Source organism: Halictus rubicundus, chromosome 7 (assembly GCF_050948215.1).
Source record: "Halictus rubicundus isolate RS-2024b chromosome 7, iyHalRubi1_principal, whole genome shotgun sequence".
Lineage (NCBI taxonomy): Eukaryota > Metazoa > Arthropoda > Insecta > Hymenoptera > Halictidae > Halictus > Halictus rubicundus.
In genome coordinates, this window is record NC_135155.1 from 17,164,183 (window position 1) to 17,186,051 (window position 21,869).

General features: G+C 43.7%; 1 protein-coding gene across 1 annotated transcript in view; it reads left to right on the top strand.

Annotated features, from left to right (window-relative positions):
• The window catches only part of LOC143355784 (uncharacterized), a 59,184-nt gene that overhangs the window by 690 nt on the left and 36,625 nt on the right, over positions 1–21,869 (top strand). The window contains exon 2 of the mRNA XM_076790903.1: positions 307–2,049. Within this exon, the coding sequence (XP_076647018.1) occupies positions 349–2,049 (1,701 nt within the window). The 5' untranslated portion in view covers positions 307–348. The remainder of the gene's footprint in view (positions 1–306; positions 2,050–21,869) is intronic.

The following is a 21,869-nucleotide window of genomic DNA, read 5'->3' on the forward strand; positions in this document are numbered from 1 at the left end:
AAAGTTGTTCAGACTTTCTTATTGCACGGTTGTCGTTCGGTGGGAACCATCGGAGAATCGGTGTCGCGTCAACATTGTTGTTCACGAGGAGATTCGCGTCGAACAGCTCGAGAGAATCGTGGTGACAGATATCGAGGGTGACACGTTAGCAGTCGACGCAGCAGTTCCATTCATAAATCGCAGAGCTAGGCGTCCCGAGAGAAAGAGAGACCGAGGGACAGGCAGAGAGACGGAGAAAGAGAGAGAGAGGGTAATAGTGGGGGAAAGAGAGCAACCGAATAGCTGGTTTTTGCGATCGGTGGTCAGGTGTAGTTCCATGAAGAAGTGACAGTGGTTTCGGATGTGTACATGGACGAGATCGCCACGATGACCGTTCCACCGTCACTGCCGGCTCATGCTCAGGCTCAGGCCCGGGATGCGAATCAGGTTGCCCGACAGACTGTGTCAATCCGGACTGTTTCGAATCCCCCCACGGCCACTCTGAGCACCGGGGCCGGAGCAACGGTATTCGTCGGACTGGCCGCTCCTGGCGTTGATTCCGCGGCAGAAGCCTGTAGGAGAAGAATCCCGGAAGTGCAATCGGCGAACGGCTACGGCAACCAGACCAGCGTGAAGTCGACGGCGCAGAGCCACGAGCAACAGTCGATCCCGCAGCAACGTCAGCAGCAACAGCATCAGCAACAAGCGGCTCACGTGGTCAAGATCAAGATCAATCCGGATGGCGAGAAGAACGGCCGTGTGATCTCGACGGTACGACTGACCCTCGACGAGAAGGTCGACGAAAAGTCAAACGGGACCGCGTGCGAACGTTTGGGCAAGCGTGACGGTGGTGTGGTCGTGTGTGCGACGAATCTGGTGAACGAGCAGCGTTGTGGAAGTGCCGGTGAAGCCTGTGTGAGGATCAGTGTCGGCTGCAACAACTTCGAACCCAACAACAACAACAACAACAACAACAACAACGAGAATAATAATCACGACAAACACGACCGTAACAACTCGGAGAAAGACATGGTACACCGCGAGACCTCCGACAGCCTAAACTCCGGCGGCAACCGGTCGAGCAACGCCTGCTTCTACTACAACTATCAGAACCCGTTAGCCGGGATGGTGATGTCTTCGGGCCAGTGCTCGCCCAGCGACACCCTGGACAGCGGCACCTGCAGCGACCTCGACGGCACGCCGCCGCCCCTGCCCAAGAAGAAGAACGCCAGCACCGTGCTGCTCTCCAACGATCAACACAAACGCACCGGTAGCTTGACCAGCAGCGGCGCCGACGTCGACAGCGACGACAACGAGAGCAACATCAGCTGCGACTCTCTGAACGCCGGTGACCTGACCGACGCGATAATGGGTCGGAACGTGAACGGTACCATCGAGGCTGCCGATCGATCGATCGACTATCATCAGCAGCACCTGGGGAACGGTGTCGAGAATCACGGCAAGGACACCGTGCTCACTCTGAACCGGCTGGACCTGTCCGAGGGAACCGAGGACGCGGAGTCGACGAACAAGGACGACGACGCGCCGGTCGCCGTCACACCGGAAGTCGAGTCGAATTCATGCTCGTCCCCCGACTCGGCCAGCGTCTCGCCGTCGCCTTCGGCCGCGTCCACACTGTCGAAGGCCTCGTCCACGCCGCGGATCAGAAGCCCGGAACCCGGTTGCGAGCAGAACGGGAAACCTGTACCGTCCTCCTCGCCGGTGGTGCAGGAGTGCACTTACGAAGAGAGGAAGCAGGAGCAGGAGAGGAGGATAGTGCAGGAATCCGGGAACACCGGCGACGCCGACACCACCGTGAATCCCGTCACCGGGAAGAAGTACGTGTACGAGTACGACAGGTTCTACAAGTTTCACGTGAACGAGCTCAAGGGGAACAATAAGGACGCGAGCAGGGGAACGGTGTTGGGGGATAAGGACACCGACGAATGTTTTGCCGGTTACAAGATCCTCGACAAGGAAGCCATACGCAGTGCCAAGGGAACTGTGCGCGGTGTCAAAAACAGGGTGCGCGCCGGCATCGCGACGTTTCTACAGAAACCATCCTCCCAGGTCGGTGCACGATTTTCTAAGCCTCTTGTTCCGTCGTAAAAACCCTCTGCAGAGGGACGTCTGCAAGACCGTGAAGGTCAACCGGACTAGCTATGTCGCGGACATAACGACCATGACCGCCATAAAGAACCTACCATTAGAGCAGTCGAAAACCCGAGTAAACTTCAGCAGACTATCACATGTAACCAAATGTACCTTCCACTCCCACTCTTCCTAATTTTCCAACACTTCCAACACCTTCAAAAACACATCCTTCTACCAATCATAGACAACTTCCTAAGACCACACACACATCCGAGCCTTCTTTGTTCCATAATATTGTAACAAGATCAGAACTGTCTAGTACACCGAACTGTCTAGAACTGACTGATATACCGAACTGTCTGGAACTGTCGAAAACCTAGAACTGTCAGGGCCCGCTCTAGGGAGGGGACAACCCGGGCAATTGCCCGGGGCGCCAAAATTTAGGGGTGCCATTTCGGCCTTGGCTGTAAGCGTGGGAAAAATATTGATGTTTTAAACACTCAGTTAACAGGAAATGTCTGACTACCCTTGCCAGACAATTTTGCTAACAAAAGAAAAAAAGAAGGTCATTCTGTTCAGCGCGGTGCTTTGTGCTTAAAAAGCGGCGGCATTTTGTTTTTTTGCCCGGGGCGCCGTAACCGCTAGAGCGGGCCCTGGAACTGTTTCAAACACCGAGCTGTTCCGAGTTACCAAAAGCAAGCCAAGTCTTGCATCTAGAAATCGTTGAGGTTTTAGGGAAGATTCCACACGAACGTTTGGTATACTTTTTGTTTAGTGCAAAAGCCAAAAGTTACAACATGCTAAGAAATTAACAGGAGCGCGTGCTAAAACAAAAACGTTCCGATGTCGCCATGCGGACATAACATTAACGTACACACTAAAGAACGCACAGCCAAGCGTATAATAAAAATTAATGTGTAAGCGACCTCTGTCGATAACTAGGCATCACCAACGTGTGACAATCCGGAACAGCTATCGGTGATTGGCCATTCTAACAGAAATAAAGACCAGTTCTCCGGGGTTTGAATATACAATCATTCGCCGTCAACCCTTACCCACTCGCGATCCGATTCTTCCCAATTCCGGGATCGACGCGACACCACACCCCCCTCTCTCTCTCTCTCTCTCTCTCTCTCTCTCTCTCTCTGTCGTCGTTCTATTCCATGGTGTATTGTAGCCAGACGCTCCGGCTCGCGGCCGAGGAATTCCTGTTGCGTGCCAATTAACGGCCGATCCTGCCCGCCTCGGAATTCTAAACAGCTCCGCGCCGCGCGGCCAGGCGAATGAAAACTTTAAATTAGCCGATGTTTATCGGCCGCGAGCGAGAGACCATGCACACAATCGCGAAACGCTATCCGCGTAGAACCGCGAGATACTCGACTCGGTGTAAAAATAGACGGGCCACTCGGGAAACGGGTTCAAAGAACCGCGAGAAAAGGCACGCGCGAGAACTTTTCTTCTTAAGGGTATTCCCGCGCCTCGGATCGCCTTCGGCACGCTGCTTTGGATTCTTTTTTCTCCGTCCAATCGTGTGCACTTCTCGCACAACAACTTGTGATATATGTTCCCAGACGTTCGGACCACCTTCTTGAATTTTCATAGATCGGTATTATCGCAATTGCATTAATTATTCCCCGGCGGAGGTCGCTTGAAAAATATTCTCAACCACCCTCTGAGATATGCTCCAATCCCTGGGAAAGTTGCATTTGTGCACTCGTCTCCGTGCGGTTTTGCGCACTTGTTCCTAGACGTTCGGACCACCTTATTGAATTTTCATAGATCGGTAGTATCGAAATTGCATTAATTATTCCCCGGCGATGATTGCTTGAAAAATATTCCCAACCCCCCTCGGATATGCTCGAATCCCTGAGAAAGTTGCATTTGTGCACTCGTCTCCGTGCGGTTTTGCGCATTTGTTCCTAAATGTTCGGACCACCTTATTGAATTTTCATAGATCGGTAGTATCGAAATTGCATTAATTATTCCCCGGCGAACGTTGCTTGGAAAATATTCCCAACCACCCTCGGATATGCTCAAATCCCTTGGAAAGTTGTATTTGAGCACTCGTCTCCGCGCACTTGTTCCTAGACGTTCGGACCACGTTCTTGAATTTTCAAAGATCGGTATTATCGCAATTGCATTAATTATTCCCCGGCGATGATTGCTTGAAAAATATTCCCAACCACCCTCGGATATGCTCCAATCCCTGGGAAAGTTGCATTTGTGCACTTGGCTCCGCGCACCTGTTCCTGGACGTTCGGACCACCTTCTTGAATTTTCAAAGATCGGTAGTATCGAAATTGCATTAATTATTCCCCGGCGATGATTGCTTGGAAAATATTCGCAACCACCCTCGGATATGCTCAAATCCCTTGGAAAGTTGTATTTGAGCACTCGTCTCCGCGCACTTGTTCCTAGACGTTCGGACCACGTTCTTGAATTTTCATAGATCGGTAGTATCGAAATTGCATTAATTATTCCCCGGCGATGATTGCTTGAAAAATATTCCCAACTACCCTCTGAGATATGCTCCAATCCCTGGGAAAGTTGCATTTGTGCACTTGTCTCCGCGCACCTGTTCCTAGACGTTCGGACCACGTTCTTGAATTATCAAAGATCGGTAGTATCGAAATTGCATTAATTATTCCCCAGCGATGATTGCTTGGAAAATATTCGCAACCACCCTCGGATATGCTGGAATCCCTGGGAAAGTTGTGCGAGTTCGAATCGTTCGCTCGTCTTACGTCGTAAACAAACGATAAGAATTATGCAACGATCATTGTTATCGAGTACGGCTTCCTGTTCCCCGATGGCATTATTTAATACGTTTGCGCGGGTACTCTCGCGTCGTGGTTTTTTTTTTCTTTTAATTGGTGACGCTCGGAGAGCGTGGCTCGTTTGCTTCCTCGTTCGCTACAGTGTAACGCACTTTAAAAAATACGCCGGAGAGCGCATCCATTATTGAATCCAACGAGGAAGCCGCGAGTGTTCGAATGAATGAGCCTGCTGGTTACGTTGCCGGAGCGAGTACATTTTTAATGCCCTGTAATTAGTTTGTTTACTTTACCAGCGCGGATTCCGGAACCTGGAACATCTCCGGATAACGAGGCATCGTTACAGACTTCGTCGAGGAACTTCAATTTTTCGATAATTATCGCAAGGCTCCACGATTTTAACACTGTTTAGCTCCTTGGTTTAACATCGCGAAGTTCTATAGAATGTTATGGGTCACGGGTCAAAGCGGATTTGATTAGTTTCGCAAATTAAGAACGGCCGTGCGTCGATGGAAAACTGATGAAAATGTTTAACCCTTTGCACTCGAATGGCGTCACCGAGAATTCAACTGTAAGGCGTCACTGAAAATTGCTGTATCAGTATTCGAAATATATTTTGCATTCTTAAATTTGTTTGTATTTAATAAATTACTGAACACTTCAGTATTGTACGAAATTGCACCATTTTCGTATGTATAACATGAAAAATATATATACAGAAGGGAAATATTCTAGGTTAGAAGAAATGTTTCGCTTTGGGGTTAAACTTGCTTCGAGTGCAAAGGGTTAAAATTCTTAAATTTGTTTGTATTTAATAAATTACTAAACATTTCAGTATTGTACGGAATTGCACCATTTTCGTATGTATAACATGAAAAATATATATACAGAAGGGAAATATTCTAGGTTAGAAGAAATGTTTCGTTTTGGGGTTAAACTTGCTTCGAGTGCAAAGGGTTAACATTCTTAAATTTGTTTGTATTTAATAAATTACTGAACACTTCAGTATTGTACGAAATCGCACCATTTTCGTATGTATAACATGACAAATATATATACAGAAGGGAAATATTCTAGGTTAGAAGAAATGTTTCCTTTTGAGGTTAAACTAGCTTCGAGTGCAAAGGGTTAACATTCTTAAATTTGTTTGTATTTAATAAATTACTGAACACTTCAGTATTGTACGAAATTGCACCATTTTCGTATGTATAACATGAAAAATATATATACAGAAGGGAAATATTCTAGGTTAGAAGAAATGTTTCGTTTTGGGGTTAAACTAGTTTCGAGTGCAAAGGGTTAACATTCTTAAATTTGTTCTGTATTGAATAAATTACTAAACATTTCGGTATTGTACCAGTAAATTGCACCAGAAGACTAGCTTACGAGTGGGCACAATCTCTGAACTGCGCACAATCGCTGAAATGTAAAAGACTAAATAACCGATGGCTTGTTATCAGGAAACTGTTTCTGTTACAATAATCCCGTTGTTTCTTTGTGTGCCAGTAACAGTCGTCATTGTTAAAACATCCCATCAAATGCAGCGTAGCCTCTGTGTAAAGCCTATTAAAAAATGTCACGAGAACATTTCGTTACCTCCTGAATGCGATGCTACGAACAATGGTTTCAAATAACAACGCGGATATTTCGAATGAAAATTCATTAACCAACGAAATAATAATTGCCACGTTGTCGTGTCGTGTTCGATTCTGTGCGTGTACCACCGATGAATTTACAAGGCCAATTTCAGATTCATACATATCGATTCAGAGACAATGCGTCATAGTCGTGATCGTAACATAATTTCCATGACAAATATAATTGTAAATTAATTGTACGTTAACAGAACCTCGTCATTCGGTGACACTGTGGAATGGTAATTGTATATTCTCTCCATCGCACATTGTTGCTGACATTCAAATTTAGAGATGTTACTGACGTGACCTTGAAACGACCTTCGACTCCGAAAATGAACATTAAATTTCAAATTCGTTTTCTAGAAATCCTCTACATCGCCGAAAATGAGAAAGATATTTAACTGGCTGTTATTTCAGCGAGTCTATATACTCTCCTAATTAGACACCGCGTTCGCGAAACACGTTCTTCGGCAGTCTCTCTTCCACGCTTTCGAAAGTAAGACGCAGCGGGTATACAAGTGTATCGCAAGAAAGTGTTCCACGGTGAAATGTCACACAGTCATTAATTAGATTAGATTCATAATTAATCCACGATAACATTCCGAGCGAGAGCAATGGCGGAACGTTTCCAGCATTTCCCGTTTCGCAGCTTCGAAATGCTACTGACCAAGATAGCGCGACCGGGGCGAGGGTGGTGAAAGGCAATCCCAAAGGTCAGGAGGGTACGGTGTCGAAAAATCCGCTTATGGTCGGTCCAGATTCGCGAACTCCGGAAAAACGAGTCCTCGCTCGGCCGTCTCCGTGTCGCCGACTATTAACTTCGGGCATCTATGCGTTAGAATTCATAAAGCAGTAACAATCGAGCAATAAACGGTGAGACAATAGTCCTTGCCCGTTACGGTGACGCCAGTCTGCAGAACCTGGCAAGTTCGCGCGAACCCTAGCGTCAATTTGTAATGCTAATCAACCTCTGACACTGAGACCGGCTGATCACACAATCAGCCGTAGCTGTAAGAGGCAGTAAAATTTATTCCTCTGTTAATTACACGTTATCAATTACAGAAATAACGGTTTTGGGGTCGCAGAATCAGATTTCCAGAGAACGAAACAACTTTCAGTGTTTACTCGATATATGTCCAAGACACGGATGTACCCAGGGACATATATCGGCCAGGAGATACTCCTTGATCCACGCGGAACGTAGAAAAGGACTTAGAAATGGCACCTCGCAGGATATAGTGTATAAAAATTATATGTCACGACCACCATAGCGTGATTCTACACCTCTGGATCGGTGGAAATCTGTTTACAAAATGCACCGCAAAATTCACCTTGACCCTGGAAATCAAGGTCAAAGTGTCGAAAAATTTTCTTTTATTGCATCGTATAGTACTAATCACTCAAATTTTTCGATACTTTGACCTTAAGTTTCGAGGTCAAAATGAATTTTGAGGTGCATTTATTTGGTGGTCGTGACATATAATTTTTATACACCCTGTACATCGCGGCAGTCGGGATGGTTCTGGGACTTTTATCGGCTGGGCAGTTGGGACATATATAGATACTGTATTCCGTTTCATATTACATTGGACAACACATCACTTTCTACAATCACTTCCCGTCGTTTTACATCTGTTCTCATAGGCGTGTGTCTTCTCCACAGAAAGTCTTAAGGTCTTACGAAAAAATAAATAAATAAATAAATTCTCCGCATTTATGCAATACACTAACTTTTTTTTTTTATTTTCTCTCCAGAAAACATAAGGTCGTAGAGGTTATACATATGAGATTCAGCGAACGTGAAACTATGTAACCAAAATCCGACAGGGTTTGAGGGAGACCGGAAACTCGATGTTTGCCGATCTTTTCGCGATCGTTGCTCGACGCGCAGCGTTTCGAACAGGTTCGAATCGAGCGGGACCTGTTAGTTGCGCTCGACGGGTTTGCTCGTCCGTTGCACTTGACTCTCGCAGCTCGCGAAAAGCGTTAGATGTACAGTTAGATCACCTCTTGTCCGGCGGTGGGCGATCGGTTTGGATCGACGTCGACCACGCGCCGATCGATGACGTCTCGTCGCGTCGCGTCGCGTCGCGTCGTCCTCGCAGTTGCACCGTTTCCGGTGTTGCCATGCGGGCGCGTGCCGCGCCGCATCGGCGAATCGTATCGTCGATGCAGAACGAATCGACATAACGGTAGATCCGATAAAGCGATATTATGGCAACGAGCAGGAGAGCGTGCTCGGTGTCCCTAGCAGGAAACCGGTCGTCCTCCTCTAACAGATTTTTCACCTTCGTCTTCCGCGGCCTTCCCTGCTTCCGGAAGATCTTGCCACCCTCTTCGCTTAGGCGATCAGTTTCGACCAGGGACCAACAGATACTCTAAAATTTTCTACGATAAAAGTAATTGATAAAGTGTCGATTATTACCGAAATTTAAGATAATCTACACAAAATGACAGTGATCGAATCTCTTTTCACCTGTCTCTCTGCTAGACAGAAGAAAATGTTTTCAAGCTCGTTGAATTCGTCTCGAGGTCTACCAGCTGATGGTAAAAAAGAAATAACAGCAACGTGTTGCATTAAAAATTGTAATGATTTGAGAGATAAAGAAGACGAAACACCTCTTGATATTGCGGCTCGGAAATCGAACGATTTGAGAGATAAAGAAGATGAAACAGCTCTTGATATTGCGGCTCGGAAATCGAATGAAAAAGTTGTGGAAATGTTGCTAAAATATGGTGCAGAATATGATTTGAGAAATAAAAGAGGTAGAACACCTCTTCATATTGCTGCTGAAGGGTGGCGTGAAAAAGTTGTGGAAATGTTGCTAAAATATGGTGCAAAATATGATTTCAGAGATAAAGAAGTGTTACATTAAAAATTAAAAAAATTAAAATGACCTCGAAGACGAGGAAAATTAACGAAAAAATGCTGCTTTTAACGTCTTCACCTATTAACCCCTTGCACTCGAAGCTACTTTGACTCCAAAACGAAACGTTTCTTCCGACCTGGAATATTTCCCTTCTATACATATTCTTCTTTCGTGTTATACATAGGAAAATGGAGGAGTTTACTCGTACGATACTGAAATGTTTTAGTGATTCATTGAATACAAAAAAATTTAATAATGCACAAAATATTTTTAATAAGGATACAGCCTTAGTGACGCCTTATAGTCGCCATTCGAGTGCAAAGGGTTAACACTAATCGATGAATGGGTGGAAGGAAAGGTTTTCGCGGAGACTGCATCCGAAATCAATCGATGCCACTTTCGAGTGTTTCCACTCGAGGGCCCACTTACCTGGGAAAAGGTTGAAAAGTAAAACGAGAACCGTGGATTGCGCGCAAAGATACAAAGGGCAGCTCGTTTAGCTGAACGGGAGCTAACGGGGATCAAATTAAAATCGTACTCCTCCCTTGTTTTTCGAAGTACCGAAGCAACAACGATCACCCACTCACTTTCCGCCTCTCTTCTACCGTTATCCTCGAATGAACGTGGTAAACAGATTTTACCACTTCGAAGTTGGAAAAAAATTCCCCGGTAAATTCGCAAAACGGTAGAAACGGTTGCCAACGAGATGGTCCGCAAAAGTTCCATTCTCTTCGCAAAGATTTACGATCGATTAAACTCTCCAGGTCTCTAATTTCACAAGATACATATATCCTTCAAAAAGAGGAGTCTCTAGGTAAACTAACAGTACATTTTCATTGAGTAAACATTGTATAAAGTATATAAAAATAATTCTCACAATGGACTGTAGCTGAGCAAGGAAGTTGGTAGCGAAGCATTTCGTGAAACTAGAGACACTGAAGAGTGATATAGTGGGGGGGGGGGGAGGAGGAGGAGGAGAAAGAGAAAGAGATGCGCATCTTCCTGCAACCGGAGCAGAGCGATCACGAGTCCGCTTCTTGTGACCGCGTCTCACGAGATTTCGGAGTGTGTTCGCATGATCAGCATACTCGGCTCGAGACGCACGTCGTGGCCACGGGCGAGCGGAGTTTCGAGAGCTTGGACCAGAAGAGAAATCTCTGATTACGCTCCTTTTTTGCCGGTACGGTGAAAAGCGAGTTGTCGTGGTCCACTTGCAACGAAACTCATTTAGACCGGGCCGAGGCGTAATAAGTGGTTCATTTGGTTACGGCTGGCACCGGTGGACGCCTTTCTACAAATTTCCTGTTCGTAGGCGTACCTGGATAACCCTGCGACTTGTGATTTATAGAGTTCGCCAACCGATTCCAGATCGACGGGGAATTTTTTTAAAAAACTCCTACTGGTGGATAATGAAGAGATTCTGTATTTTAATACAAGGCAATAACCGGTTTTATGAAACTGTAGCTGGCACGCAAACAGTACAGTGGACGTTCAAACACTGAAACGCATATTCTATGCATATTTCCCTTTAATTTGTACAATCGACAGCATTTATATACAATATTTACTCGATATATGTCCAAGACACGGGTCTAGCCACGGACATACATCGGCCAGGAGATACTACTCTTCGATCCACGCGACCATAAACTCCTCGGCGACTCGTCGGCTTCCCGCGACGTTTATCATCCAGGTGTTGGCGACATATATGGAAAAATCTCCGTATACAGAGGACTGCGATTTTCTTCAGCTGACAAATATATGCAAACTCGCATTAATTCTGGTTTGCCTCGATGTACGAGCACACTAAGCTTCGTGCATGCTATGATTGGGACTGTGCGTAGAGGAGTTGCGCGAACAGTATCCCGTTTGGCAATTCCCAAAGAAAGTCAATGCGTCGGTACGGTGCCAAGTCGCTGTGCGTCTTGGAATCGGTGGTTTCGAAATCGAATAGATTAAAATCGTTTCCATGAACGGTATATGTTCGACCGATCGCGTCGCTCATTGCCGGACGCGTCGCAATATTGTCGACCTGCACCTTTGACGCAACAGAAGGCCGCAGGTTGTACAATATTCGCCGGTGAAGCGGCGTAATTGTCGCTTGCGCAACGCGTTTCCGAAACGTTCCTCTCTCGCGGCAGGTACATTTACGGGGGGCCATTTACTTAGCGACAATTTTCCCCGGTTTCTTAACGCGTTTCATTAAAGGGTAAAAACGGGAACGCCGCGACGGGCGTTACGGTCAATGTTCTGGCACAACTAGCGCCGAGGAGAGAAGAATCTCTCTCTCTCTCTCTCTCTCTCTCTCTCTCTCTCTCTCTCTTTTTCTCTCGCTCTCTCTCGCTCGCGATCCCGAGATTAGAGCAAGACCGTTCGTCGGGGAAGGCAATCTCTGCAGTTACTGCGACCGTGCCGTTTTTGTCCGCTTGGAAAAATGGGAACGAAAAGCGCAATTCGTTTCTTCTGCCGAGCAAAATGGCGCGCGTTTGCGCACAAAACAGTAAAACACCGCTCGACCGATTCGTCGACGAAGACAACTGTGGCGTGTTCGATCGGTTATAGAATTCGCATAGTTCGTTGCCAGCTCGTTCACATTTTATTCTGTTCAGTTTTTGTTTAACTCTCTCTCTCTCTCTCTTTCTCTGTGCTCCTCGCAAACAGTTGCATAAAAGAGAATAATAATTCTTTCATTTTTGTGCTGCAACGCTTTCACACTGGAACTGCCGAGCTTTAAACGCGAGTGTATTTCTATGACAGAATTGAACTTATCAAGATTGCATACGATTTTTATTGCAATGTATACATACTGGAATAAATAAGTGTACTAAAGGATTTGTTAGATAGAACATGCATTGCTTTTTAGTTTTATTTAATTGTTTACCAGCTCTCTTGTTTCAAAAGTACGTATTCGTCCGTTGCCGGGAAAGGGTTAAAAGCGATCTGACGTTACACGGAAATGTGAAAGGTTAATGGAAACGAGGATGACTAAATCGAAATCGCGTAAAACTTTTTACACGCAATGATTACTCGGAAGTTATATAAGCGACTGCGCGAATGATTTTATCTTGATCGTCCGCAGGCTAGATAACATTCTCTGGAAGAGTTTTTACGAGCATAACTCGATTGTTTTCCGAGTTATTCGTAGCGCCATTTAAGTGCCATAACATCTTCATCTGACATCTTCATAAAATCTTCAGACCTAACCCAGCTATGACTATAGCAGGTGTAGACATTGACTGGTGGTCAAAATCCTTATTTACGAACAGTCTAACCGTACCTAACTGAAACTCGATATTATTTCATAAAAGAATTTGTATAATTACACTCTCATGCCCCAGCTTGATAATATTTCCCAAAAGAATTCTGATAGATGTAATCCGACATTCTTCCGGGATCAACCGACTGTTCACAGGGCCGCGTAATTGCTATAGTATTCTAACCTGCCAACGAAGCATCGTATTATAATTTGATTTCTTTCCGGGATCAGGATAATGTTCACAGCGCCATTTAATTGGTATAATATTCTCATCTGGCAACGAATGTGAGTACGAGAGGAGGTTTAGCGTCTGAAGGTAATCTTTCGGTGGATCAACACCGCGGAGGATCCACCTTCAGCCTCGCACGGTCTTTAAACGATGAGAAAAGCTCGCGACAGGAAGTCGGCGGATTTCTTCCGCGTGCTTAACAATACCCGACTAACACTTGATACCTCTCCGTTGCCGCTGACATAACAGAACGCACACGCTCGCACGCACACGAAAGCGCAAACTGCTGTCGTAATTTCCTGGAGTGCGAGCCGCCCGGCATTATGCGCCGAGATGCATCGATGGAAAGAGATCCCCTCCGGTTCCTAGACGGCCTCTATCAACTTTATCGCGTATTAACGTTGATGTAATGTTAATGCGCCGCTCGTTACGATCCGCGGCGAGCGATCCTCGCGATTATTAAATTTCGCGCGAACGAATCGGTATTAAATGGAAAGTTACAGTTCCAGCTGAGTGTCGGAGCGACCAACGCGAAAACAATTCGCCCGGCTCGCTCGTCGAGTCCGTTTTAGCCTAATTAAGCCGCAGACGCGGCCATTAATTTAACGATTTTATCGACCCGTTTACCGGAACGGGAATCGAACGAAATTTCGCTGCGGAGCGTTAACGATCTTCCACCGAAAATCGAAACTTTGACTTTCGAACACTGCCGTGCTCTCGGCCCTCGTTATTTCTCGTTCGTTACAGCGAAAACGACAGTCGTCTTTTTGACTTTCTTTTAGTCGGGCCTACTGCTACAGTCGAGTTCGTGACAGACTTGATTTATGACTCGACTGACCGCAAGTGAAACGTAAAACTGCAGAATTGCAGAATTTGTGCGAGTTCTGGTATTATCAGGGGTACCCGTACAGTGACTCCAACTGATATTGGCACACTCTTAAAAATCGCATAACATCGTCGGTATTGGTGTATACACTTTTTAAATTTTTAATATAAGCCCGCTTAAAGAAGTTGCGAAATACAACTGTTAGCACTTTCTCTGCGATTTCGACCAATTGTAATTTTAATCGAACATTTATTTCACGTTACGTAAGCGAACCAATTGTTCCAACTTCTCAAAAAAATTCAAGTAGTATTACTCCAATATTGACAATGTTATGCGATCTTTAAGAGTGTGCCAATATTAGTTGGAGTCACCGTAAGTAATTAATTCTTTTACAGTTTTCGGTGAAGCAGCCTGTGTTCACAATATTCCAAAAGTATAATCTTTTCTTACAACCCTGTAATAAAATGGCGGCGTCCGTACCTTCCGGAGGACATACTTGATACTTACATACGAGTGTATACTTTTTCATTTTCAATGATAGTAACTACAAAGAAAATTGGCGATGTTTTTGCTGGATTTCTATAAGAAGGGTATCGAAAATTTGCAAGATGGCAAACTGTCCTTGACAAATGACGGAGATTATATAATAAATTAAGAAATAGAAAGCTGAATATACTACAAAGTTTGCTTCAGATTTCAAAATAATTGATTACCTATGGGTCCCCCTAATATTTACAATTTATTGAACCCATTAAGAGAAGAACTAACTTTTTATCCAGCACCTGTTTCTCACAATTGTCGCGGACAATCTTCATTTTACGTAAAAATCTGCAGCCAAGTCTTCAGCGTTGAAAAATGACCAAGCAGTATCGCGGAGGTTGTTAATAATATTTGCAGGACAGTGTTTCACAGATTCTCGAAGGCAGTAAATTGCATTGCCCCGATCATTCTACGGGCTCATAAATGTTGCGGCGCGAATTCCTAAACACGTTCTGACGTGGTTCACAAAAATATATGTATATATGTGCCACCTGTTTTTTGTCGGACATAGGCCAAGCGAACCTCGGTTGGTTGCATAAGACATAGTTCGGCATTGCGCGTAAAATATGTGTATAACGGGTGTGGACACGATGAAACCAGGCTAGCCAAACGAAAGGCACGCGCGTGTCAGTGCTACGCAAACGATTAACCGCCGTTGCCCCGTGTAATTAAAACGTCGGGACCTTAATAGTCGAATAATCCAGTTTCGGAATGTGTACGGCGAATTAAGGCGGTAAAGGGAGACAGGTCGGCTCGTTTCGCCGGCAGCAGAATTTAATTAAAAACTTCTCGATGGGCAGACCGTGTGGACAGTAAAACGTAATTCGAGGCACAACGTCATTGACGGGAAGCCTCGTGCCGGTCCCCTTGAACCCGGGCGATCGCGTATCGGTGATAATTGCCGATAGAAATCGATGCTTCGATCTGCCGTGTTCCGTTCTCGGCATCGTTCCGAAGAAAAGGTTAAAAAACGAGAGGCAAAAGAGTCATCGACGAGCAGCAAGTCAACGGTGAAAATGCTTTTTCACGAGAGTCAATTGGTCGTTCGCAACTTTCGTTCTTCTCGTTTTTTAACCACCGTTCTATTAGACGCGTATCGGACATTTTTCCCTGAACCGGAAAAACGCGATCGGAAAGTTTATAGTATTTCGAATCCAATCGCATTTTTATTTCACTGAAATCCAGTGTCTCCCTCGCGAAATCATTGAAGAGATTATACACACGTGTTAATGTCGCCGATTTAATCGGCGTTGCTTTCGCACGGCACAAATTTTCGGCGCGGCTGATATGCGCGACGCGACGACACGCGAAGACACGCATGCTGCAGCAACCCACTTGCCTGTCCCTCTCTGATCCCGGCGACGACCTCCTGAAGAAAAAGGTGAAACGATCGATGATAAACGCGACAGAAACACGACCCACTTCATCGTCCGCCCTGTCGTCCACCGGTAACTTTCTTTCCCGATCGTTTCTTCGCCGTCGAGCTGCATGCCGCGCTGCACGCCGGTCCCAATTCAGGATCTAGCAGATCACAGTGAACACGTAGCGGCACCAAATGGTTAGAAAATTTCGGTCACCCGGTACAGTGATCCACGACTACGGGGGCAACCTTGTGCAAATGGTCCGTTTTTCAAAAATCTTTTTTTAACAATGTCATGCCTAGATTGATTTAAAATTTGAGGTATCATTTATTAAGATTATGATGTAAACAAAAATATTTTTTATGAATTTTAATCGTTAATATTGTTACGTCCCAGGTAGGACGGATTATGATTTTTATGAGATAGGACGCAGTTTTGAACCTACCTGCATTCACCGGCTACGGTTCGAGAAATTGAGGATTGTTTAAATAACTTGTACTCTTATTTTCAAAAAACAACAAAATTATTGATTTATTCAAAATTAGGTGCTGAATCAGATATTTTAAATATGATTTTACAAATAGAGATTATATGTAGTTAGCGCATAAACTAGATAGCTTACAAATATTTCGTTCAATAATAATAATGTTAATTTTTACCGATTCGCTGATTTTTGGTTAACGCTCGCTAGTCATAAATCGCCGCAAGTCGCAATCGCCGGGCCTTGATTAGAAGTAGGTATCGGGATCGCCAGGTTTCGTAATCCTACGCCAATTTGAACACTACTTTATTAAAACTTTACTGAACTTTACTGAAACTTTACTGAACTTTACTGAAACTGACACAGCAAAATTCTATAATGGACTGGTCTGGTCCAAACTTTATGACAGAACGAATGATCTTTGTTATATTGGTTCCCTTTTATAGGATGGACAGTCCATTGTTTCAATAGGATGTTGATTTAATCTTCTAATTTTTCTATCTAATGCGCGTCACTCTTACCATGGGATCAGTGTGCCTTCTTGGAACTTAGAGTAACTGGACACTGTCGCAGGAGGATAATTGGAATTGTTTTGTGCGCTATCTAATTTCCTAGAAATTTTAACAACTATCTTAATCCTATTTATTTTCTTCTCCTCGCGTGACATTATTGGGTTTCAACAATAGTTCATAATAATTCTTTGTCTGAAGTTTTATTCGTTTTATTCTTGAGCGGTCGAACCACCGGACGTGACAATATCAATGGTGCAATGGTGGCTTGAAAATGGCATCCCGGAAATGCGCAAAAAAAAAAAATCAAAATGGAATCGTTACTTTATGCAAATACGCACCACATGACAGTGTTCTTTTATTAAAATTTGAAAAATTGCAAGCATGGCAATGTTTTGAAAAAAAGACCGGATTTTCCGTTAATAACAGTGTTTTAAATAAAGAACTAGAAAATCGCATCTCGGCTGTGAACGTAAGTCTGAAATAGTCACGTGACTACCCTAGGCCCTTATGTTTCAGCCCTTCAATGTGGAGCCGAATATTTTTTGAAGGGCTACCTGTGACATAAGTGTCGTTAAAATCGACCGGTGTAACTTGAGTTTGTCCGCGTGCTAGTTGCAGCATCGAAAGTAGCACTGCTTTAAACGAATTAGTACGAAAAATGACGAAACGTGCAAGTGTGCGTGGCGTCGCGTCGCGCGTCGGTTCAGGATCAACGTTTATGGGCAGAAGGGGGGATGTCGCGCTTCATGTTCTATTTCACCGCGATGCTTATTTGGCTCGCGGGCAAATAAAGATTCGAATGCTCTTTGTAAGCCCGTACGGTCGCCTGCGTGTTCTGGAAGCGAAAACCGGGTCGATGGGAATAACAATTTAGTTCGCGGCGGCGTTCGTCACGACTTATCGCTGTCGTAATGGCCGCTGGGTCGATCGGAGAGAATATGCAACTTCGGCCGATCCAGTCGAGATTCATCCGTTGCCAATGTCTCGTGCCACTTAGAATCATCGAAATCAGCCGTGGAGGCACTCCACAGAAGTTACCGTGAAGTTGTAGCTTTTCCGCTCGCTCGTAGAAAGCGCACGCTTTCGACATCTGCACAATTATCCATGCAAATTTTTATCGAACGTATTCTTCAAGATACTTCTTCTGGTACTCTTGATACTTTCCTAGTGATTCTACAGCTACCAATTGAAATTCTTTGTCAAGAATCAAGCGCCGTAGCTGATACTCTTTGTTGAGTATTAGGGTACATTCGCATTCGACATGAGACATGAGAACGCTACCTTGTTGCAACAGCGCCATCTGCGACTAAATGTGTGTGTGTGCAGTCTTATAGAAACACTGTATGCGTGAGCCTCGTGCAAAAACCTGGATGTTTAGTAAAATACATTAAAATAAACCAGTTGTTTATAAAATACACAACCAACGCTTCTTTTATTTAACACTCTTAATGGTCAAAATGGACCCGAACGCTCCTGCTCGAAAACTAAGCTATCGGATTATAATTAGACCGCACGAGCTGGAAAATATTCGTATTACAATGTGGTTGAGGATTTCTTTAAAAGTTCTTCGACGACAATCTTCTCACTAATGATCGTTTAATCATTTTTAACAAGTCTGTGATTAACCCCTTGCACTACAATTTATATTATGATTACTATGATACTTCCACTAGGAAAAATAGAAAATTTATATTTATTGTATAACCGCGTGTTCGATAAAGTAGAATTTCATTTCAATTTAAAGGGAATTAACAATACGCATATTTAGGAAATTCTGTTCGAAGTCTCAATCACGAGTCTGACTCGATATTATAGTACAAGGGGTTAACAGCTGATTTCTCAAAAAATTCTGGATCAGGGATAGCAATTTCAAACGTAAACCACCGAGTCATGCCGATTCACGTGATTCAACCATCTCTTTTTCGAGATAATTATTTAAATAAAAATGATTAACCTCCTTTTTGAAATAGCATAGTCATTCGCGGGTCTATTAATATACTCCCGGTAAGTGGTGTCTGAAATCAGCTGGTTGTAAAGTTAATGAATATTACGCGAAAGCTGATTATGCACCTGAAGCGAGAATTTGTTAGCTACACTTACACGAATCTAACTTATTTCAAACGTTTGTTCATTCGTTAATCATCATCGGCGTTTCGTCTGATCTCGGATTAAACAATCTGTAATGCTCGCGAAGCGTTCGAATATTTCTCCTAAGTGAACGTAACTTATACTCGCGATACTGAAAGCTTGAACTACGTCTCTGATTAGCCCTCTTTGCCTTATAGCGCCGTGATTAGTCTCAATATTGTATTTCCAAACACAATCTAACTATGCACTGAAAGGAAGACGTTAGATTCAAAAGCTACCGACGCTTCATTCTTCTGCCTTCACAACTACGAAAAATGTACTTATTAAAAGCTGGTATAGTGATGGCAAGCCGTGTTCGATCTATTAGAAACGTTTGATCAAAGTTACAAATCCAAGCACGTGTCAGACAGTGAGTTTAGATTGATGAATGACAATGTCCTACCTCGATTGCGACAATCTTAAGTAAGAGGGGAATGTATTTCCTTTGGATAATTGAACTTTCGTGAAAAGAACAAACTTATATATTTTCGATATTACGTGAGAAGAGTACAGTTATTGGTTATTTGTCTGCCTCCTACTCGCTTTTGTCATACATGCATGCATTCCTTAACACTTTGAACGCCACGCTAGAAACCCGAAAAATTCCATAAAATCAAAGCAAGTTATTTAATGAAATAAAAATTGCAAAAAATTAAATGTACGATACCGAGTAATCCTCCAACTTTCTTGCATGTTACAGATCCTAATTAAGTTTAGTACAATGAATATATCAACGTGAAAATTCATTTTAAAACCTGCACAAATAATTCCGTCAGCCACATATGGCTGACGTGGCGTTCAACGTGTTAATTACCAGTGGAAAGAATGAATCGTCGTACAAATATAAATTTTGATGGGCCAACTCAAGAAAATTGGAAGCGAAAATCAATGTGACGCTAGTATTGGATATTCTGTTCGAAGGAGGATGAAAATCTTGTGAAACTTAAAAATTTTATTGACAAAGAATGTCGGATAGCTTCGATCGCGGAAGGAATCTCACGACAAAGGATTGACGAGCTGGGCATTGGCTTCGACTGCTGCACAAAGTATCGCTAGCGAATGCGAGCTTGTCGATCGATCGGCACGTATTCGACGCGGAAAAAGTGTAGCGTGTACTCGGGGGAAGGGGGACGAGGGCAGGTTGATCGCGAAACAACGATTTCTTGGTGGATTGCGGCACGGTGCGTGCTCGGTCGATCATTGTAACGTAAATTTATTCGCGTTGTACGGCTCCCCCGGTTGATGCGTTTCTTACCGAACAATTTTCGAAAATGCTCGCTCGCCGCGACGCGACGCGACGCGACGACGCGATGTAACCGGCGCTGCTTGGCAAAGGTTGAATGAACCGGCGAGAACGAGCTAGCCAATAATCGGAATCGTGCGAGCGTCGTGCGACCCACTTGTCCGCGATGGCTTCCGCCTTTTCGTTCTTGTAATTCCTCTCCGTCGAGGACGCCGAGGAACCGGGCGAGGGGTCGGCGAGGTGCGCGGCAGGTGCCCAGACCGGCACCGTGAATTTCCCAGTTAAAGAAAACGCGATAGGCATGTCCGCGAGACAAATCGGGTGGGAAAAGAGAAAGCGGGTCAAAGAGGCCACCGTGGCGACAGCAACGGCGACCAACAGTTTTAACCTCCTCTTGGATTCGTTCAACCTTCTCTCCGAGACGCTTCTCTCGGCGTTTTGTTTTCCGGCTGCTGCGACTCCTCCTTCTGTCAACCCTTCGCCTTCTACCAGGGACCATAACTGTTATAGTCAAAAAGAAAAAAAGTCATGGAGTATCGAAGTATTTCGTCAACTAAAATTTAATTGGTTACAAATAAGGATTATAAGTAACCGAACATTTGTTCTCGACTTGGTAAATGTTATCGTTGAGAGAAATTCATTACGATCGCTTATAACAGTTATCGATGGGAGAAATTTATTTCGATCGCTTGTAACAGTTATCGACGGCAGAAGTTTATTTCGGTCGCTCATAGCAGTTATGAATGAGAGAAATTTATTTCGATCGCTTATAACAGTTATCGATGGGAGAAGTTTATTTCGATCGCTTATAATAGTTATCAATGTGAGAAATTTATTTCGGTCGCTTATAACAGTTATCGATTGGAGAAATTGATTTCGATCGCTTATAACAGTTATCAATGAGAGAAATTTATTTCGATCGCTTATAACAGTTATCGATTGGAGAAATTTATTTCGATTGGTCCTAACAGTTATCAATGAGAGAAATTTATTTCGATTGGTCATAACAGTTATCAATGAGAGAAATTGATTTCGATCGCTCATAATAGTTATCAATGTTAGAAATTTATTTCGATCGTTCAGAACAGTTATCGATGAGAGAAATTTATTTCGCTCGTTCATAACAGTTATCGATAAGAGAAATTTATTTCGATCGCTCGTAACTGTTATGAGTGATCGAAGTGAACTGCTCTCATTGATAACTGTTATGAGAGATTCAATTTTCATGGCCATGGAATATTTTTTTTATATGAGTGCAAAAATAAGAAATTGCTGATAGCATTACCTGGCGATTGGTTGATATACATTGATCAGGAATCGAACGCGCTATTTGTCGATGGTAAAGAAGACTACAAAATGGAGGTGACAATCTTGTAAATGAAGTACGCGATGAAACTTGGTGATCAAGAATCTTGTAATTTATTGACAGAATATGTTGACTGCTATTATGCTTACTTCCATCTATAAATTCATTTTGAAACGTTTGACGTTACTGTTAAAAATCGGACACTTCATATGCGACAGCCTAATGCAATTCTAGTACACAGAGTGTCTCACGTAAGTGCGACCCTCAGAATGTTTTCTTTAATTTAGAAAAAGTAACAAATTTTTCATATGTAGATTGAATTTATATATGTAGAATTATATGAATTTATATGTCGTTTTTTACGAGGTTGTTTGTTCTCGTAGTTATCAAGGTCATCGATGTTTCGTTTGAAATAACTACATATATTTTTGGGTTGCATCGCGTAGCTCATGAAAAAATACATTCAAATATATACTGATGGCATGACCTTCAAACGACCTTGAACTCAAATACTTAGAAAGCTTAACCTCTTAAAAACTTAAAAAGGACATGAAAAAAAAAGATCAACTTCTGCGAGATACTGATCGCTTGATACCACATTCAAGTTACACATAAAAAATGTGTTACTTCGTCA